The following is an 18,324-nucleotide window of genomic DNA, read 5'->3' on the forward strand; positions in this document are numbered from 1 at the left end:
CCCGCCCTGCCCTGCACCCAACCTGTGCACGAGGCCCGCCCACCCCAAGGGCACCGGGTCAGCCAGTGCCCCCCTCGCAGGCCTGGCAGCCACGCTGTCCCACCTGGCAGTCGATGCACACGCCCCCTCCCTGGAACACGTTGTCCTGGTTCTGGCTGGCGTTGCGTCTGTCCACCTCAGGGTCATAGTAGCAGTCGTGGGCATGGCCGTGGCAGTTGCAGGCTGGAGAAAAGGGGGCCCAGGTGAGCAGGCCCATGAACCCCTCTGGCTGGGACCCCTGGGGGAACGTCCCCCAGGCCAGAGGTGACCCAGATGAGGCCCAGCTTGGGTGGTAGTACATGCCAGCCACCTGAGGAAGGGCATGCATGCGGGCATGCATTTGTATGTGACATGTCAGAACATGTGGGTACAGGCATGGGGGCGACACTCACACTGGCACTCATTGGCGCTATCAATGGTCGCCGGCTTCCATGGCTGCTGGTGGAAGCCGGGGCAGCACTGGTCACAGGAGGCCCCACATGTGTTGTGCTGGCAGGCGCACTGAAGCCTGGGGGTATAATGGTGCAGCAGGGGCTCAGTGTGCCCAGACACAGGAGGCAGAGGCCTCCGTGGATGGCAAGCTGAGGCAGGGCATGGAGCAATCAGTGCAGGTGGTCCCTGCCTGCAGGCCAGCCTGGAGCCCTGGGTCCTTCAGGACCAAGCTATGCCCTCCCCGCCATGGCCAGGCTCCAATGGCCAGCCCACGGCCTCTGGGCCCCCTCTGAGGCCCAGGTCCCACGCAGCAGGCATGTGTGAGCTCAGCCAGACGCCCCATGCACCCAGAGCATCTCCCCCAGGGCAGCGGCCAAGAACTGCTTCCTCTTCCAGTGGGTGGGCACCAGTCAGGGGCTGGAATCCTGTCTGCTGTCCTGGGAACGGCTCCTGTTGGCTCAGTGGGCAGGGGGACAGCTGGCCGTAGCTGAGGACGGAGGCAGTGGCCCCAGGACACCCGCGCCAAAGTCCTGCCCCCACACACATCTCCACACCTCAGCCAAGGCTGACTGGGGTCACAGCCCCATCTCTGGGAGTTTGACCCAAGGTCCTGGCCTGGCCTCGTGGCTGCAGGGCTGTACATGTGCTGAATAGGACCCCAGAAGCCAGTCCATGAAGGTGAGATGGAGCCCCAAATCACGTGCCCTTGGTTCCTCCCACCCCAGGGTCCACAGGAACTTGGGAGTCAGCACTGCTGCCCTCAGGGTCCGGGGACATCCGGAGGGCCTTTGTGGAAGAGCAGGTAGGGAAAACCTGCCCTAGATGGATGACCCCAGCAAGCCCGCCGCCTCCACCTCAGCCCGAGGCTCCGTAACCAAGGGCCTGCGGCTGGTGTTTGACCTTCTGACAATCTCCACAGTCAGGGCACCCCTAAGCCAAGAAACTAACACAAAAAGTGCTGCGCAAAAGCCCTCACTAAACCATTCTGCAGGGATTCTTTCTGACCCGGGGCACTGGGCACTGTCCCGGGGAAGCCTGGCCTAAGAACTTGCAGGGAAACATGACAGACACAGCTTGGCCCTAGTAACCTCTCTGGTGGAGCAGGGCAGAGGCTGCGAAGGGCTTGGCCAGGGGAACCTAGAGCAGAGCAGGCGGTGACAGGCACACGGCTCAGATGCAGCTGGAGAGACACAAGCTGAAAAACTACCCAGAAGGCGGAGGTGGGCATGTGGAAAGTTCTGAGACAGAAGGAGATTGTCAGAAGCTCCCGGCTGGGCAACGGGCTCCAGAAGGAGTAGGCGGAGGGGCGAGCTGGCAGCCAGACAGCTAACGGCCTTGGCAGCCTGGAACGCGTGAGGACAGAAGGTAGGTTCACTCCTCCTGCCAGGGTCAGTCCCAGACTCCCAAGGGGCCAGAGACATCCCGAAGAGGCAGACAGCCCATGCGGGCCGACCATTCAGGTGCCGCCGACTCCCGGCCACAGAGAGATGCCAAGAGATGGCGAGGTGACCGCTCTGAAGGGCCGAGACGTGGCCATCAACCAGGATGCCACTGCCAGCTAACCCATCGCCCAAGGGTGAGCGCCCAGCAGCCACCGCAGACCACGGCTCACAGGCTCTTCCAGCCACAGGAGGCCCAGGGATGCGACCGGAGCCGGGGAAGGAGAACAGGCCAGTGGGCGGCTCCGCCACGCACAGACGCCGTGTGTGCGTGCAGCCTCTCGGGCCCTGGGCTATCAGAGCAGCCGGCTGCCCCCAGGCATGGCCGAGCCAGGTAGGCTGGGCAGACCAAGGGCTACCTTAGGACAGAGCGCAACAGACAAGCAGCTGCTGGACCAAATGCGGCCCCAAAACCCACGTGCAGCCCCAGCCCCACGGCAACAGCACGCAGAGTGACGGCCACGGGCGAGCCCCCACGAATGGGATTGGTGTCCTCATAAACGGACCCCAGCAAGCTCCCTGCCCCTCCGCAGATTCGGACCCAGGGGAGGGGCGGCACCAGCCTCCAGACTGTGAGAGCACGCTTGTCACCCACGAGCCCCTTGGCCTGTGTCCTGTCACAGCACCCACAGAAACAACCCCATAATGCCCAAATCAAGGGAAAGGGGACAGGGGAGTGAGGGGTTCAGCACGCAGCCAGGTGGGCAGGTGATGGGGTGGGGCTGCAGCTGGTCAGGTGGAGGTGGGGGAGGTCAGGGTGCAGGGGCACAGCCCAGCTAGCTGGAGGGGCAGGGCCTCTGGAGAAGCCGCGTGTGCAGGGAGCGCACACAGCTGGCATTGGGAGACGCTGGGGTGTGCCGGGGTGAGGGGAGGGGCCAGCCCTAGCCGTCCTTTGTGCCCAACGCCCAGGGGCCCTGCTGGTGCCTTCCCACCAGCGAGGACAGGCCGCCTTTCCTCGGGGCCAATCTGGCTTCCCCGTGGGCCCCCGCCCAGCCAGCACAGGACCCCTCCGCACTTAATCCCCCCAAGTCATGAGCCGTGGGTGGAAGCCCACTGCCAGGTGACAGCACAGCCCCTCCAGACCCATCAGATTTGGGGTTCACCCTGTGGTGTGGCTTTGACAGTGAGAATGGGGATGGGCTCCTGCGCTGTCCGGGCTTCATTTGCCTCTCCTGTAAGTTGGGGCACGGGCAGAGCAATGGAACCCTAGCACGTGGTGGGCATGGGCCCAGAATCCAGAAGCACAAACCGGAGCCAGTGTGACTTTGAGGCCAGGGAAATAGCAGGGGACCTCACGAGCTCCCTGCTGGGGAGCCTGGCAGTGGGTGGGGGTCAAAGCTCAACATAGGCTCCCCATCACTGGCTCTGCCAGGCCTCCCGTGGCACCTCAGTCCAGCCCATGCCTTGTGGCCCCACTGCACTCAGCCTGTAGGGACCACTGAGTGGGCACAGGTCTACACGTGCCCCGTCTCCCCAGAACAGGTGCTCCTGGGGCGGGGTGGGATGCCCACCCCAGCCCCCGGAGCAGGAGCAGAGCCTGGCGGGTGTGAGCACCACACAGCTGCTGACAGAGGGAGGCGTGGGACAGCTGGTGTCCAGGCTGCACCAGGCCGAACAGCCGTGGCCCAGTGCCAGGCTCCAGCTGACGGCTCAGGTGAGCACGTGCTGCTGCACTCAGGGAGCCTGGAGCCCCCTGGGCACACATCCACCAGCAGGCGGTCACAGATGCAGGTTCCTGGGCTCCCCCCTGGCAGGACCGGGGGAGGGAGCCTGGAGTCTGTGCCGAGCTGGGTGGGGCTCTCGGGGTGGACGCTGCAATGTGGCCCTTGTGTCCTGAGGGAAGGCGGGGAAGCTGGAGGACAGGCGCGTGCCAGCTGGGGGCCAACTACCTGTCTCACCAGCTCCGGTACGCAGGCCCTGGGCTTCCTCTGGGCCGAGGTCCGGCGAGAACCCCATCTCCGCCAGCAAACAGCCCGACCCAGGCGCAGGGTGCCCCAGGGAGGCCGCACGTGGTGCTGCCCCTCCACCCACCCTACACATGGGGGAACTGAGGCCACGGGAGGGGGGGTTGGCCAGTGCAGGCATGGGAGGCCATGGGGCCAGGCTCCTCCCCACTGGACTGGGCAGGGGCAGGCCTCACCTGAAGGGGTCTGTGGGGTCTTTGGCGTCACAGACATCCGCGTGGCCATGGCAGACACAGCGGCCACCGATGCTGATGTCTTTGATGCTGTAATAGTACTGTCCCCGCGGGCCATGAGCAGCCGGCCCCGTGCCCCAACCCTGTGCGCCCCCCAACCCCTACCCCGCGACAGCCCCGCCTGGTGCTCACCCGGCGGGTGACCGTGGGGTCCCGCAGAGCCTTGCCCATGAGGTGGCCCAGCAGCGTATTGGTGCGCAGGAAGCGCAGGCGGATGTTGGTGGCCTTCGTGAAGTCACGCAACAGGGGCGAGTAGGAGAAGTTCGTGGCTCCAGGGCGCCCATTCACCAGAGACACCACGATCTGTGGATGGGGTGGAGGGTCAGGCTGGACCCGGCTGCCTCCATCGGACCACGGACCGCCGCTGTGCATCCACTGGGGGCTCACCTCGCCATTCTCCAGGGGCACTATCCGAGAGTACTCCGTGGCACAGATGACATCGCCGTCCCATGTGATGCGCTCCAGTGTCTGGGGCCCGAATCGCTCGAGGCAGTCCCTCTTGGATGCTGTGGGACACCGGCGGACAGTGAGGGCGCAGGGCCTGGGAGAGGCCTTGGCCCCCATGGCAGGGCCCTGCACACCTCAGCCCCGACATGGGAACAGCGCCTGCCTCTACGGGTCACCCTGCCAAGCCTGCAGGGTTTCATTTTAGAAAGAGTGGCATGCCGGCCACCAGCCCGAGCTGGCCCCTGCCCAGGCCGCCAGCGCGTTGACTTTGAACTCGCTCACACACATGAACCGGCCCCTCCGGGCCTTTGCTGTGTCTGTCCATTTGTCCCTGTCTCTGCAGAATGCACGTCCCCCTAGATGACCTCCTCAACCCCATCCTTGGGGGACCATTCCCAACTGCCCCTTACAGGACTGCCCAGCCACCAGTCCTGGGCTGTGAAGTTTGGGGCAGGACACCTGGGCCAGACTCCCCAATCGGACCATGCCATCAACGTGCTGGGCAGGCTGGCCCGGGACACGGCCAGCCAGTGAGCGTGGGGGCAGTGCTCTGTGCCTCCTGACCGGGCAACTAAGCTGGCTGCCTTTGCCCCCTCAGGAGTTGCCAGACTGTGAAGCCAGAGGCTGCCAAGAAACGGCAGGAGAGAGCCCCCACACCTGCCTTCACAAACGTGTCCCCCACAGTGCTGACGTAGGCAGAAGCTGGCAGGAGGGCAGGCCTGGTGTCCAGACACCTGGAGAGTGCAAGGCCCCTCCCAGGGGACACCCAGGCCAGCCCCTGGCTCCAGGGGACTCACAGGCGAAGAACTGCCATGGCTGGTAGGTGTGGCCGAAGTCTGTGGACCGCTCCAGTACCCAGAGGTCCGGCCTCGGGGAGTTGGCGAACTTGATGAGCACGTAGGCCACGTGGAAAACCTGGGAGGGCAGTGAGGACATCAGCCTGAGGCTCCTTCCACGCTGCTTGGCCTCAAGGGCCACCCCCACCCTGTGAGGTAGGGCTCCCTTTCCCACAGAGGACATCTGTGGGTGCACATGCAAGGGTGGGTAGGAGGGCCAGCTGGCTTGGGGAGCAGCTCATGGCCACGGAGACCCATGTCAGTGACCGATGAATAAAGGAACCCAGTATTTCTGAAGGGCTCCCCTCCTGGTCCTGGGGGTGCCTTGGTCCAGGGCCCAGACCCATCGGCCTCCCCCATCCCTGCCCCAGGAGGTCAGAGAGTCACACCGGTCCTTTGGGCTCTGAGGCGGCAGACAGCCTGGAGGTGGTGGGGGTCCCGGTGTTAGTGCCCAGAGTTCATGGCCCTGGGCCACGGCCCCAGGAAACGGCTCTGCCCCAAGAACAGCCTGGGGGCTCACACAGAAGCACCTGCCCGCCTGGGCCTCAATGACAAGGCTGGGCCACCACGACCCCAGAGGACCGGCACCTGAACCGGCTCCACCCTCACGCCCCTGGGCGTGGCTCCCCGGTGCCCACCCTGACCTTGGCCTCCCCTACATGCTGACCACAGGGCAGGAACTATGGTTTCCACACCCTGAAGACCACTGAGAGCCTCCCCTGCCCTCCCCACTGCCCCAAAGCCGAGGGAACACAGAGGGATGGGGCCACCATGCAGGTCAGGCGCCGTGCAGGTGCGTTTGGGCTCGCAGCAGGCAGGGGGACATGGAACCCCCGGCCTGCAGGGGTGGGCCAGGCACTCGGGAGGGGTGCGAGGCCCTCGACAAAGGGCAGAGCGGGTCTGGGGAACGTGCCTGCCTGGCCTTGGGGAGCAGCCCCTTTTGCTGTCGGCTGGATTTTCTGCCCCAGACTGGCTGGGCTTCTACTGGCCACCCAGGCCCAGAGCATAGGGGCCGCAGGGAGCAGGGCCGGGGGTCCCCTCTAGGGCTGCCCGAGGCCCACAGCTGCCCCCACCGCCTCGTGAGCCTGGGGCTGCTGTGGAAACCCTTTGGAGGGATGGCGGGGGGCCCACGGGCCCCTCATGCCCAGCCCTCAGAAGGCACAGGCTGCTCAGAACCCAGGCAGAGGGGAAGGTCCCAGAGCCCCGGGACATGCCTGTTCGGAGTCCCTTCCTAGGAGGCCTGGCCCTGGTCAGCCAAGAGCGGCCTTTCCCCAGGGTGGGAGGGCACAGGCCTGCTCACCCACTGCCAGGCTCTGAAGTCATCTCTGGCTCCACCCCAACCAGTCAGGGAAAGGGCTTGAGCCCCTGTGGGGACAGACCTACAACCAGCCTGGCATCCTGGCCACCCGCCAGGCGTTCCAGGGGCACCAGGAGTCCTCGGATGGCCCCCGTGCCCGGAGGGGTCTTCATGAGGAAGAGGAAGGGGGGCCTGGGTGTGCACAAGATACGTGGTAGCTACCCTGGGGGGCCAGCGGCACTGCCCCCACCAACGGCCCCAAGGAGATTAAAGGCTCCCTCCCTCCAAGCCCCTGGGACCCACCCCCGCCTTTCCCTGAGCGAGACCACCAGGCTGCACCCTCGGCTGGCCGGCTCTGTCCCTCCCCAAGGTGGGGGGCCAGCTGCATTTTTCCCAGCTGATAGCACTTGCACAAACATTCACTGGACGGCACTGAGCAGCCGGGACAGGGACAGCATGGAGACTTGGGACCCCACGCCTGGCACGCTGGGATGCACTTAAGACCCCTGCTTTCTGTCCGTCTGCCCACTGGCCATCTGTCTGTCACACAGAGGCCCTGGCCCAGGCTGGAGGGGAGACAGGCACACACCCAGCTCTCCCCAGCTGCCCCTGAGCTGGCCCCGGCTCCCTGGGCCAGGAGACACCCTGGGCCTGCCCCGAGACAGGGTGCAGACCCCTGGCCTCCCTGGACGCAGATCTCCCCCTGCCCGCTGAGCTCTGCTCGCTGCCAACTCAGGCTGACCTTTCCCGCTGCTAGAGTTCTGTACAGAAGGAAAAAAATGTCTTTTAAAGCAAAAGCCAAACAAAAGCCTCCCGAGTTATTTTTAAAAATCTGGCTATTTTAGGGCAGGCACGTCTCCAGGACAGCAGCCGGGCCCACCCCTTGGCCAAGGCACCCCCGGGCCCCCACACCCAGCCTGACCACAGAGGGCCAGGGCTCCCTGGAGAGAATCTGCCCTGGTGACCACTGCCTGATGGGGGTCCTAAGAGCCCAGAGGGCCCAGGGTGGGCCCTGGGCCACAGTGGAAGCATGGTCACTTCCTTGGACATGGGGCAGTGGGAAGGCAAACGCAGCAAAGGTGTGGGGCAGGGCACAGTGACTTTCAGGACAGCGTGACAGCTCCGAGAGCCTCCACTAGGAAGATGCCACCATCCCTTGAGGTGCGCGAGAAGTCGGCACCACCTGGCAGGCTGCGGCAGAGGGCACCTAATGCCATGCCCTCTGCTGTCCAGAAGGACAAGTGCACAGGGGCCAGAGCTGGGGTCCAGCTAGAGAGAAATTCGGTGCCACAGACCCCACCAGAGTCTCTGAAGCCCCTGGGAAAGGTGGGGGGCAGAGGGTTGGCAGCCTTCTGGACTCAGGTACCCAGGTCACCAAGGACAGAGATAGGGCTGGAACCTGCAGGAGCCCAGGGTGGTAGGACCAGCATGCCCCACCTCTGCCCTGGCCCACCGTGGGGCCGCGGAGACCCTGGTGGGGCCCTTGCGCCCCATCCTCAGGGAGTACAGGGCCCTGCCCCCACACACCGGAGCTGGGCAGCGTGAATCACCGGGCAGGCTGTGACTCAGCCCCGGCCCCACAGGAAGCAGGGCCCTGCTTAGATTCGTGTGGACGGACCAGGGTCCCAGGCCACGGCGGGTGGAGGCAGGAAGCCCTTCCTAGCCCAGGCGTTCGGGTAGGCTCCCTGGCTGGTCTCCGCGGAGTGAGCGGGTGCACGCGGACCTCCCGGACACCCTGGCTGATGGGGAGTGCTGGACCCCCCAGCCCAGGCCCCCAGGTCTGCCCTCTCCGGAATGTGCCGGCCTCTCAGCAGAGACCCCATCCAGAAGCCCCGATAAGGAGATAAACGCGGCAGCAGAGGCCATCTGGGCCAGGGTGGGGCAGGGCGGGTGTGTCTACCCAGGCCCCCAACTGGGTAAATAAGCATAGATTTTCACACACTGGGATCACGGAGAGGAGATAGGAGCAGAACATTAGACAGCGGAAATGCGGAGGATGGAGCCGGGGAAGGGGGATGACTTGACTCACACAGGGGTCCGGAGCAGGCAGGGCCCTCAGGGAGGGGAGGGGAAGGCCTCACCGGCTAAGGGGGGCAAATGCCCGGAGCGGCCCACACCTCAACGGACTCCCACCCACCCAAGGGTTGTTTCAGGCCCCTAGGCCTGAGATCCCTGACTCTGTCCCCTCCTCCGGGTAGCCCTGCCCAGGTCCAGCCAGATGGTCAGCCCCAGGCCACAGGAAGTAGAGTTTATCCCAAGGGGATCCTGAAACCCAAACAATTTAGTCTCCAGTGGTGAACAGTATTGCTAGAGGCCAGTGCTGCGGGATTTGCCTCAAAACAGAGGGAAAACGGGAGCCCCTGGAGGCTGCCAGGGCCTGGGCTTTCAGCGTGAGGTGGTGGGTCTGTGTGTGCCCAGAGTGAGCAGACATGAGGCTGCCCAAGGCTGCGCAGGGCGGGGGCGCATGGCCCTCTGCCCTAGCACGGGCAGCCCTCTGGCCCTGTCCTCCGGGCAAAGGAAGAGCAGACACAGTCTCAGGGCTCCTGAGGCGATGGGCCTGAGCCGGGGAGGGTGCCTGACCCAGCCACTGGGCCTGCCTTGCTGTCCTCCCCCAGAGAGCCCAGCCCCGCACCTGTCTGGGCCACTGGGTTGTGCAACCAGAGCCTGGCTGGCACTTACGCTTCCTTCCAGCAACCCCACTGACCCTCCCAGGGCACTGGCATGGCCGAGCGCCCAGCTGAACCTGGACAGCCAGGCCAGCAGCTGCAGCCTTGTAACCCGGCAGCCGGCAGGCACACCAGGACGTGGAAGCCTGCCCTGCGAGTCCCAAGCTGGCCGCCTCTGAGGGTGAGCCGCCTGGAGGTGGGCGGGCAGGCAGGCTACACAGGGTCCTACCGCCAAAGCAGCCAGTGGGTCCTCGGGCCTGTGCCCGCCAGAGTCAGTCCCAACCCCCTTTGCCCTGCTTCTTAAGACCACTGGGCCTAGCGGAACAGGACCTGGGACCCCACAGCAAGGCCCCTGCTGGGGTCAGGACACTCATGTCAGGTCCCATCCTGCCGTGCAGCCGGAACCCAGGCCGTCAGAAGTGGTATCCCCCCAACTGGGGTGCAGGGAAGGGGGGGCCTCAAGCCACCGGAGGCCCTGGAGGAGACAGCAGAGAAATAAGAGCCTCCAGCCCCCGGCATGGGGTGCGCCGGCAGGCCGCTGCAGGACACAGACAGCTGCTCCTCAGTCCCAGCCACAGAGCCCTCCTGCGCCCCGCCCTGCAGGAGGGCCCTCTCCAAGGCTCACGCCATGGGCTCCGGCCCCTCAGCTCAGGGGGTTCCTGGCTGAGGGCCACCCAGCAAACCATCCATCCTGTTCCCAACCAGGACCTTGCGCCTGGAGCCTGTTTCTCCATCTGCAAAATGGGAAAGAAGAGGGTCTAATGGCCCCCCACCTTCCCCTGCGATGAGAAAGGTTAGAACAGGACATGTGACCGCAGGACGTGCTGCCCCCAGACAGATACCCCAGGGACCAGACCCCTCCAGCCCCAGGCCCACCACCAAGCGTGAGCTGGGAGCTGAGTCACAGCCCACCGGCTCCTTTCCAGGCCATTCCAGGGCAAGAAGGCTTCGTGATGCCCAGTGCCAGCTGCCCCACCCCCGTTCCCAGGGCATCCACTCCTGATCCTAGAACAAAGGGCACTGGCAGCTTGCCACTGGGGGAGTACCCAGACCCACTGCCCACTTGGCTTGACTTCCTGGCGAAGCACTAGCCCCACCCAGCTTTGAAGGACTGCCTGGCCCCAAAGCAGGAGGATCCCAATTGGGTCAGGACCGTGGGCTCTGCCCGCATAGCCAGGTCCCTCGTGCTAGGCCTGTCACCCCATCTGCTCCAGCAAATACACTTGGGGGGTCCTGCCCCAGGGTCTCTCCAGTCTGTGGGCACTAGCTGCTCCCATCACCAGAATGGGGGGAGGCTTGGGAGCACAGACCCCAGGGTCACATCGAGGGCCAATCAGAAGCTCCAGGCCCTCTCTTCCAAAAGCCTCCCCCTACCTCCAGCCCATGCCACCTGCACCCATCTTTATTCTCTTCCTGCCCGAAGGGGAGCTCCTCTGCCCCCAGGTGGGGCACCAATGGCAGGACCTCAAGACGTAGGGCTCCCATCCAATCAGAAGGGACCTGGGCACGGCTCAGTGGCTCACAGAAAGGGCAGCGGGCTCCTTTCCTGAAAGGGATGGTAGTACATGCAGGAATTCCTCCGGAGTTCCATCCTGGCTGGGAAACATCCCCAGGAAAGAGATTTCTCTCACCCACGGAGTTGGAAACTGGGTCCATCCACCCGACCCAACTCCAGAGCACTTTGGTGGGCAGTCCCTATGCGCCCTGCCCCAAACCCGGTCAAGGCTGGCGGCCCCCTAGCTCAGACGAGGCAGGGGCTTTGGTGGGTCCGTCCGCAGTCAGTAAGGGGAGCGGGGAGGAAAGAGTAGACGGAAAAAGGGAGGGAGGGATGGGTGGGTGGAAAAAAGGAAGGAAGGGTGGAGGGAGAGGGGAGTGTGACAGGTGAACGGTGAGTCAGCCCCCCCCCCCAGACAGTGCTAGAAAAGGTCCCCTTCCTCTTCGTCACATTTTAGTTGGGGAACCCGGGCCTGGAGAGGCAGGGTGCTCAGCCAGTGAGGCCTGCTCCCTGGCCTGGGACCAGCCTACAGAGCAAACAGGCCACCTGCCTGGACATTCCGCCCATTTCAGATGAGGAGACGGGGCTCAGGCTGCAGGGCTAGAAGGGGCAGGGCTTCAGGCGCCTCCTCGGGTCGCCCACTGCACCTCCGCGCAGTCAGCCACCCTGGGGTTGCCATGGAGACAGGGCCTGCCGCACTGCACGAGGGGCAGGAGGGACAAGAACCCGCCAGCTCAGCACAAGTTCCCTCTGACTGGCCCTGGGTAGGGAAGGGCACCCCCACAGCAGTGCCAGGGAGGAGGGGACCCCAGGGTCCCACAGGGCTTCAGGGCCCCTCCCAGGCTTCTAGGGGCGGCGGGCAGAGACATGGAGAAACCCAGTGAGCCGAAGCCCCATGCAGACCTAGGCCCCCCAGCTCCAGGTGACCTTTGGTGAGGCCCCACAGCCCTGGGGAGCCCCAGGCAGGGAGCCCATTATGGGCAGCCCCCTCCTCCAGCCCAGCCCCTTGCCCCTACCACTTCGGCCGTTTCTCTCTGGGGCACAGCAGCTAATCCACAGCCCTGGGAATTCCAGGCCACTTGCTGGGACTGGCACCCACTGCCCACATGCCCAGTGGGCCAGGCCTATAGGCCTCCTGGCCAGGAGCAAGAGGTAACTTACCCTCCTAGCCACTTCACCCCTCCTCAACTGACAGGATTACAGCAAGGTAGTCTCAAAAGGGGCAGAGACCCCCAGGACCCTCCCAGACAGTGGCGAGGCCGGCCGAGACTCAGGCGCCTGACCTGTCGCCCATGAACAGGATGCAGCTCAGGCAGGAGCGATCCTGTAGCCCCGAACCCCAGGCTGGCTTCTTCCAGGCTCTGCCTCATCTCTCTGCCCTCCCCCACCTCGGCCCAGGAGGCACGGGGTCTGCTGGCCCATTTCACAAGCCAGGACACCAAGGCCAGGCATCTCACAAAGCCACACAGGAGGTGGGACACAGCCCAGGCCCACCACTGGGAAATGCCTGCCCTCCTGCCTGCACGGTGTCCTCTCTGCAGCACAGGTATCCTAGGAATGTCCACTTCCGGTGCCTCTGCATTCCTGGGGCCCCTCCCACACCACCAGGGCCTGGCTCCCTGCACAGGAATTCCTCAGAGTAAACACCAGGCCTGGCCTGGCACCGGGCAGCCCACCCCTCAGCTCTGGTGACCTCCAGTGAGCCCCCACCCAGCCCCCTCTCCCCACGGCCACAGGGATGTTGAAAGAGCAGGTGCTAGGCCTGCCCCTGGCAGCCCGTCTGAGCCCAGCCCCCCGAGACCTCACTCTGGGCGGAGACCCCACCTTCGGTCCATGCGCCAAGGTGAGCCCTACAGCCAGAGGCACAGGGGTGAGCGCTGTGGCAGGAGAAAGAGGGACTCTACCTGGCCCAGGTCCAGGGTGACGTTGACCTCATTGTACTCCAGGCCGCGGGACAGCGGCGGGCTCTGCCACCAGCGCTCTGTGCCGTCAATCGCGTTGCTCACAGGATGTGCCCTGTTGCTGTTTGCAGCCGTGCAGATGTCACAGTACTGGCCCTGCAGGGGGTGTGGTTGGTGGGTGAGAAGGGCTGGGACCGCTTGCCCCCTTCCATCACCCTCTCACCCCATCACACTGGTCTCACCCCGATGCTCTCACCCACCATTCATGCATTCTCTTGGCAAACGCGTACTGAGTGCCTATGGCCCGTGTGAGCAATGGTCACACCCATTACAGAGGAAACAGAAGAGCAAGGGAGAGGGGCCCCCTATTTGGGTGGGGGAAATCAAGGCAGGCCTCTCTGAGGAAGTAGCATCTATAGCCAGCACGGTAAGGGGGTTGTGCTCCAGGCAGTCTGGCTTTTTGTGCAAAGACCCTGTGGCAGAAAGAGCCACGGGCCGGACAGCAAGAAGGCCAGTGTGGTTGGAGTTGAGGAGGAAAATGGGCTGGTCCAGAGGCGAGTCACACACCCGGTACAGACACGCAAGTGGGGGTCACCCGGAGGTGAGCGGTCCAGGTAGCCAGAATGGTCATGAGAACCAGGCCCCCTCTCCTCTTCCACTGGCCCGTCCCTCACAAACCCCCTGCCAGGCTCCCACCCAGGGCTGTCTGGATTAGGGTTCCAGAGAATAAAGCCACGCCAGAACAGCAGCCTGTCGGAACAGGCCCCACAGTGAAGGCATGTGGGCAGCTGGCAGGCGATGCCTGGCCCTCCTGGCTCTGCCACTTCCGAGCCCTGTGGCCGGGGCCAAGGCATGGCAGCCACTGAGCCTTAGTGTCCCCATCCGAAGAGTGGGGCAATGCTGGCACCTGCCTCAGCCACCACAGGATTAACGGCTCCCACACGGGGCCTGACAGCTGCTTCTGTCACGGTCCAGCCACCTGCTGGGGCCTGTCTTCTGGGAGGACAGAGGAGGTCCCTGTTGAGGACCAGCAGGTGCTGAGAGCCTGGGGTGTACACGGGGGCAGAGCTGGGCCCCACCCCTCCCAGCCCCCTGGTGCTGGTGGGCGGGCTCTGTGCTAGGATTTGGAGGTAGGAGCCCAGGCCTGGCAGCCGCGAAGCCCTCGGTAGATGACGTGCCCCTGCCTCCCCTGGGTATGTCTGCCCCCGGCCCCCACCGTGCATCCTGGCACCCAGCCTCCCATCCCACGGGCTCCCAGGAGCCCTGTGTGGGGTGCTCTGGGTTGCCCCATCTCAGACTTTGTTCTGCCTGGAGCCTGTGCACCCAGATCTCATGCGCTCTGTTCTGGCTCAGACATCACACCCTCAGCAGGGCTCCAGGGCTTAGACCACCCATGGCGCGAACCTGATGAGGCGCCCAGGCATCACCTGCTTTATTCATTCTGCCAAGAGGGCCCTGAAACTCTCTGGCTATTAGCTTCCCCCCTCCGTCCCCAGGGGCTATAGCTAGGCGGTGTGGGGGCCACATCTGCTTGGTTCTCAGCTACGTCTGGAGCTGCCATACTGATGGGCAGGAGCGACAGAGGACACCCAGGAAGAGGCATGACCTGCATGGGCTGTACCCCCAAGCTTAGATGGCGACCTCCAAACTGAAACCCTGGGCTCTGGCCCCCTGGTCTGCAGGACCTCACAGGGGTGAGCGGGGGAGGGAGCTCAAGAGGGGCACTGAAAGCCCCGTGCACATGGGTGCAGGTCGCCAGGGGTCTGGAGTGGGTGGGGGTAGTCAGGAGGTTTCTTGAAGGAGGCGGGCAGTGCCATCTGGCCAGGGTGGCAGGCCTTCCAGAGAAGGTTGCCTGTGGTCAAGACCCTCCCATGCCCGTGAGCACTAGGGCAAGGCTGGGGTAAGGGGCACCAGGGAAGTTTCTGCTCAGGCTCCCCCAGAGAGTCAGGGAGAGGCGACTCCAGGCCCCATGTGCTGCAGCAGGGGCCGGGTACCAGGGCCTCCCTCCCAGTGTTGGCTCATAGTGGGCTGGACTGGGGAAGCCGGGCTCCCTCCACCCCTTTGCTGCAGAGGGTCCTATACTGGGAACAGCAAGGAAACACGGGGCAGCGATAAGGACTTCCCCTCCCAGTGAGTCACCATGCTGGCAGCTGAGCCCCCAACTTCCCCTGTGGGGCCCAGGCCAGCCGGAACTCCTCTGATGCCCACCTGAGGCTGGGAAGGCCGGGATCCCAAGTGGCCGCCTGCTTGCTCCGGCTGCCCAGCACACCTCACCCCCAGCCCCAGCTGGGAGACCCCCCCCAGCCAACTTTTGTCTCATTTCCTCTAGGGGGACCCTGGGAGCTGAGGGCCTCTAGCATTAGGCCCCACATCCTCCAAGATCTGTCCCCTATGCCAGCATAAGACTGGGCTCCTGGGATGGAGAAGGTAGGCTCCACGTCCCTGGCACCTCCTGTGCCAGTCACTCAGCTCAGGCACCAGCCCCAGCCAAGGTGGGGGCCAGCTGGTCCAGCGACTCCCCCAAGGCCACCCAGCCAGTCAGCACATGTCTGTCTGTCTGCCATGCCCTGCTAGGTGCTCCAGCCTTTCCAAGGGAAGCTCTCACCTCTCCCTCGCCAGACCACGAGCTGGAAGGGCAGGCCTGACGGTTCGAATTCAGGGCAGCTGCTTCTCATGTGACACTCCAGCTGCCAACAGGTGGCTTCCCAGGCTCCTGAGGCCAGGCTCACAACCCCAGGTGAGGCAGGTCCTCACACTGTGCCCACCTTACAGACCAGAGCCTGAACCTCAGGGAGAGGAGAGGGGATGTGGCCCCAGGCGGCTCCTTTAAGCACTATAAGGGGGCAATAAAGGGCCCTTCCAGGATGCCACGCCTTCTTAAGGGTCTCTGGTCCCAGGCCGGGCAGCACGGGTGGGCAGGGAGGAGGGGCAGCAGGGGCTCAGCCAGGCCCTCTGGGGCAGCTTCCAAAACCCCCACACAAGCTCCTTCTGGAGACCCTGCCCCTGGCACCTTGATGTCAACCAGATGCCCCAAAGGCATGCAGCAGGGATACAGGTTTCCACTGTTCACCCTCCGGATCTGGGTCTGATCTGGGTCTGACTATCGGGCTTTCAGCAGGTGTCTGTGCCTTTCCAGGCCTCCGTTTCCCCACCTAAAATACGGGCTTTGAGATTTCCTGTCCCAGCTGCGCTGGGTGTGGTTGAGGGCATGCGGGCAACCTAGGAGCCTGCGGGCAGTGCCACTACGACCCAGGATGGCTCTGCTGTATGAAGGCTCCTCTCAGTCCCTCCCTCCACTGGAGGGTCAAGGCAGCAAGCTGGTGGGCAGACAGTGAAGGGGGCCTTCATCCATCACCCATGTGAGCAACACCCTCCCCAACCCCACTTCCCCAGCTATGCGGACCATGAAGGTGGCAGCTCAGGTTACATCAGCCTTGGGACCCCCAGACTCTTCCTAAGGCTCGGCAGGGGTGGGGAGACGGGCTTGGCATGGAGGAGGCCCCTGGAGGCTTTGCCCACCAAGGAGCCTCCCAGGACCCCCGCTCCCAACCTAAGTCCACAGCCTCTCAACAGCCCTGCTTTCCTGGTCGGGATTCTGTGCATGGGGCCACCTAACCCATTCCCCGTTTACAGGCTCGGGGCTTGGGTGGACATGCCCCGGAGAGGGTCTTCAGGAGATTGAAACTACATGTTCCCAGGGAGACCGAAGCCCAGGGACCTCACCACCTTCAGGGCAGAGATGCTGACCTGGAGCTCCACATTCCCATCCCCAGTTAACAATGCCGATGTTTGCCCCCTTCAGGGTCCCACTGAGTCCCTAGACGCCCAGTGGGGAGGGCTTTAACCCTCTGCCGCGGGCCAGTGCGGACCTCCAGTGCATGGCCCCTAAGGCGAGGGACCCTAGCTGCTCCCACCCCCACCCCTGTCCCATCAACGCCAGCAGGTTCCAGCCTGTCCCGCGGGAAGGCTGAACGGGTCCGCCCCCTCCCCTCGGGCTGCAGGCGGCGGCAGCCAAGTCCCGCCCTCCCGGAATCCCGGGGCTTGGGGCCGCCAGGGACTGGGCACCAGCCCCCTCCCCCGCCGTGCCACCGCCGCCGAACTCGACGGGCGTTCGGCCGCCCCAGGCCCGCGGTGGGGACGCTGCGTCCTGCCCTCCCGAAGGGACGCGCGGTTCTCTGGCCGAGCCGGGTCCCTTCCGTCCGCCGGAATGCCGAGCCGCCTTGCCGGCCGAGACGCTGGGACTTCGGTCCGCACCTGGGCGTGCCCCGCCGAGCCCGAGCCCGCTCCGGCCCCGGCGCCCCGGCCGCGCTCACCTGGATGGTCTGGTTGGGGTCCCCGCCGGCCACCGGGCCGCCCACCAGCTTGCAGTAGAGGTCCTCGGTGGGGCGCGGGGCGCCGCGCGCCGGGGCCTCCTCGCCGCAGGTGGCCGAGGCGGCGATGCGGGCGCCCTCGGCCAGGTTGAAGTAGGGTGGGTGCAGGCTGAAGCCGCCGCCCGCCGCCGCCCGCGCCCGCGCCGCGCCCAGCAGCGCCAGCCCGCCCAGCAGCAGCAGCGGCGTGGGGCCCCGGGTCGCGCTCCGCACGCACAGCCGCGCTCCCGGCCTCGCCATCTTCCAGCTCCGGACCGCGGCGTGGGGGAGCCCGGCGGGAGTGCGGCGCGGCGGCCAGCTCGCCCCGCCCGCGAATGTTAGGCCCCGCCCCGGCCCGCCCGGGCCCGAGCCCCGCGCCCCGGAGGGGGAGGGGACGGGAGGGGCAGTTGGGGCCTTAACCCTTCCTGCCCCGGCCGGCCTCCCGGAAGGGACACCTGCTGGCCCCGGGCCAGGCCCTGGGAACGCGGCGCCGCGGGGCCCCAGGGCGTGGCTCCGGGCCCGGCAGCGCCCGGCCCCGCGCGCCCGACTGGCTTTTCCCAGCCCCCCCGGCTCCACTCTTTGTTTCCCTAACTTTGGGCACCTCTTGTGGGCCGAGCGTGCCCGGCGGCCTTGGCGCCGACGCTGTGGCCCCAACCAGGGCACGCTCTCCCTGGGTCCAGCCTGGACATCTGCCCTATTAACGCCCAGCCCGTCCCACCCTCGGCCAAAACCGGCACAGCGCCCCGAGCGCACGGGAGCCTGGACGCTTGGGTCCCCCTGGCCTGACGAGGGACTCCCGCAGGCCCCGCGCAGGCCCACCCTTCTCCTTGGGCCAGTTTTGGGCTTTTCTCCCCTTCAGACGGCCAGAGCCGCATCCTGCAGGTGTACCACATGAGCACGCGGCTAGCTGTGAGTGGTCGCGGGTGGGGGCCTGGAGGGAATATGATCTGCAAAGGGACCGGGAGCCCCCGTGCTTCCCTGGGGCAGCCAGGCCAGATTCACCCCTGCCTGGCTCCTGCCTGCCCTGGGTTGGCCTTAAAAATACTCTAAAATAGGGAAATGGACCAGGGGGGGCTGGACCCTGCGTGCCCACCTATGGGGCCCCTGTGGCAAAGGGAGGATGCTGATGGCCTCCTGAGGGCCAGGACGATGGCGATGGCCAAAAGGACATCTGTTGAGCACCTGCTGTGTGCACGTTTGTCTTGGGGGTTGGGGGTGGAGGGTAATGA

General features: G+C 65.3%; 1 protein-coding gene across 4 annotated transcripts in view; it reads right to left on the minus strand.

Moving 5' to 3' along the window:
- The window catches only part of LAMA5 (laminin subunit alpha 5), a 43,784-nt gene extending 26,376 nt beyond the window's left edge, over positions 1-17,408 (minus strand). For all 4 annotated transcript variants that reach the window (XM_036901795.2, XM_036901794.2, XM_036901793.2 and 1 more), the window contains exons 1-8: positions 17,063-17,408; positions 12,753-12,905; positions 5,352-5,469; positions 4,495-4,613; positions 4,240-4,410; positions 4,051-4,148; positions 432-547; positions 104-222 (exon numbers count right to left, since the gene is read on the minus strand). In XM_036901795.2, the coding sequence (XP_036757690.2) occupies positions 104-222; positions 432-547; positions 4,051-4,148; positions 4,240-4,410; positions 4,495-4,613; positions 5,352-5,469; positions 12,753-12,905; positions 17,063-17,356 (1,188 nt within the window). In that variant the 5' untranslated portion in view covers positions 17,357-17,408. The remainder of the gene's footprint in view (positions 1-103; positions 223-431; positions 548-4,050; positions 4,149-4,239; positions 4,411-4,494; positions 4,614-5,351; positions 5,470-12,752; positions 12,906-17,062) is intronic.
- Positions 17,409-18,324: the final 916 nt, after the last annotated feature.

Source organism: Manis pentadactyla, chromosome 5 (genome assembly GCF_030020395.1).
Source record: "Manis pentadactyla isolate mManPen7 chromosome 5, mManPen7.hap1, whole genome shotgun sequence".
Classification (NCBI taxonomy): domain Eukaryota; kingdom Metazoa; phylum Chordata; class Mammalia; order Pholidota; family Manidae; genus Manis; species Manis pentadactyla.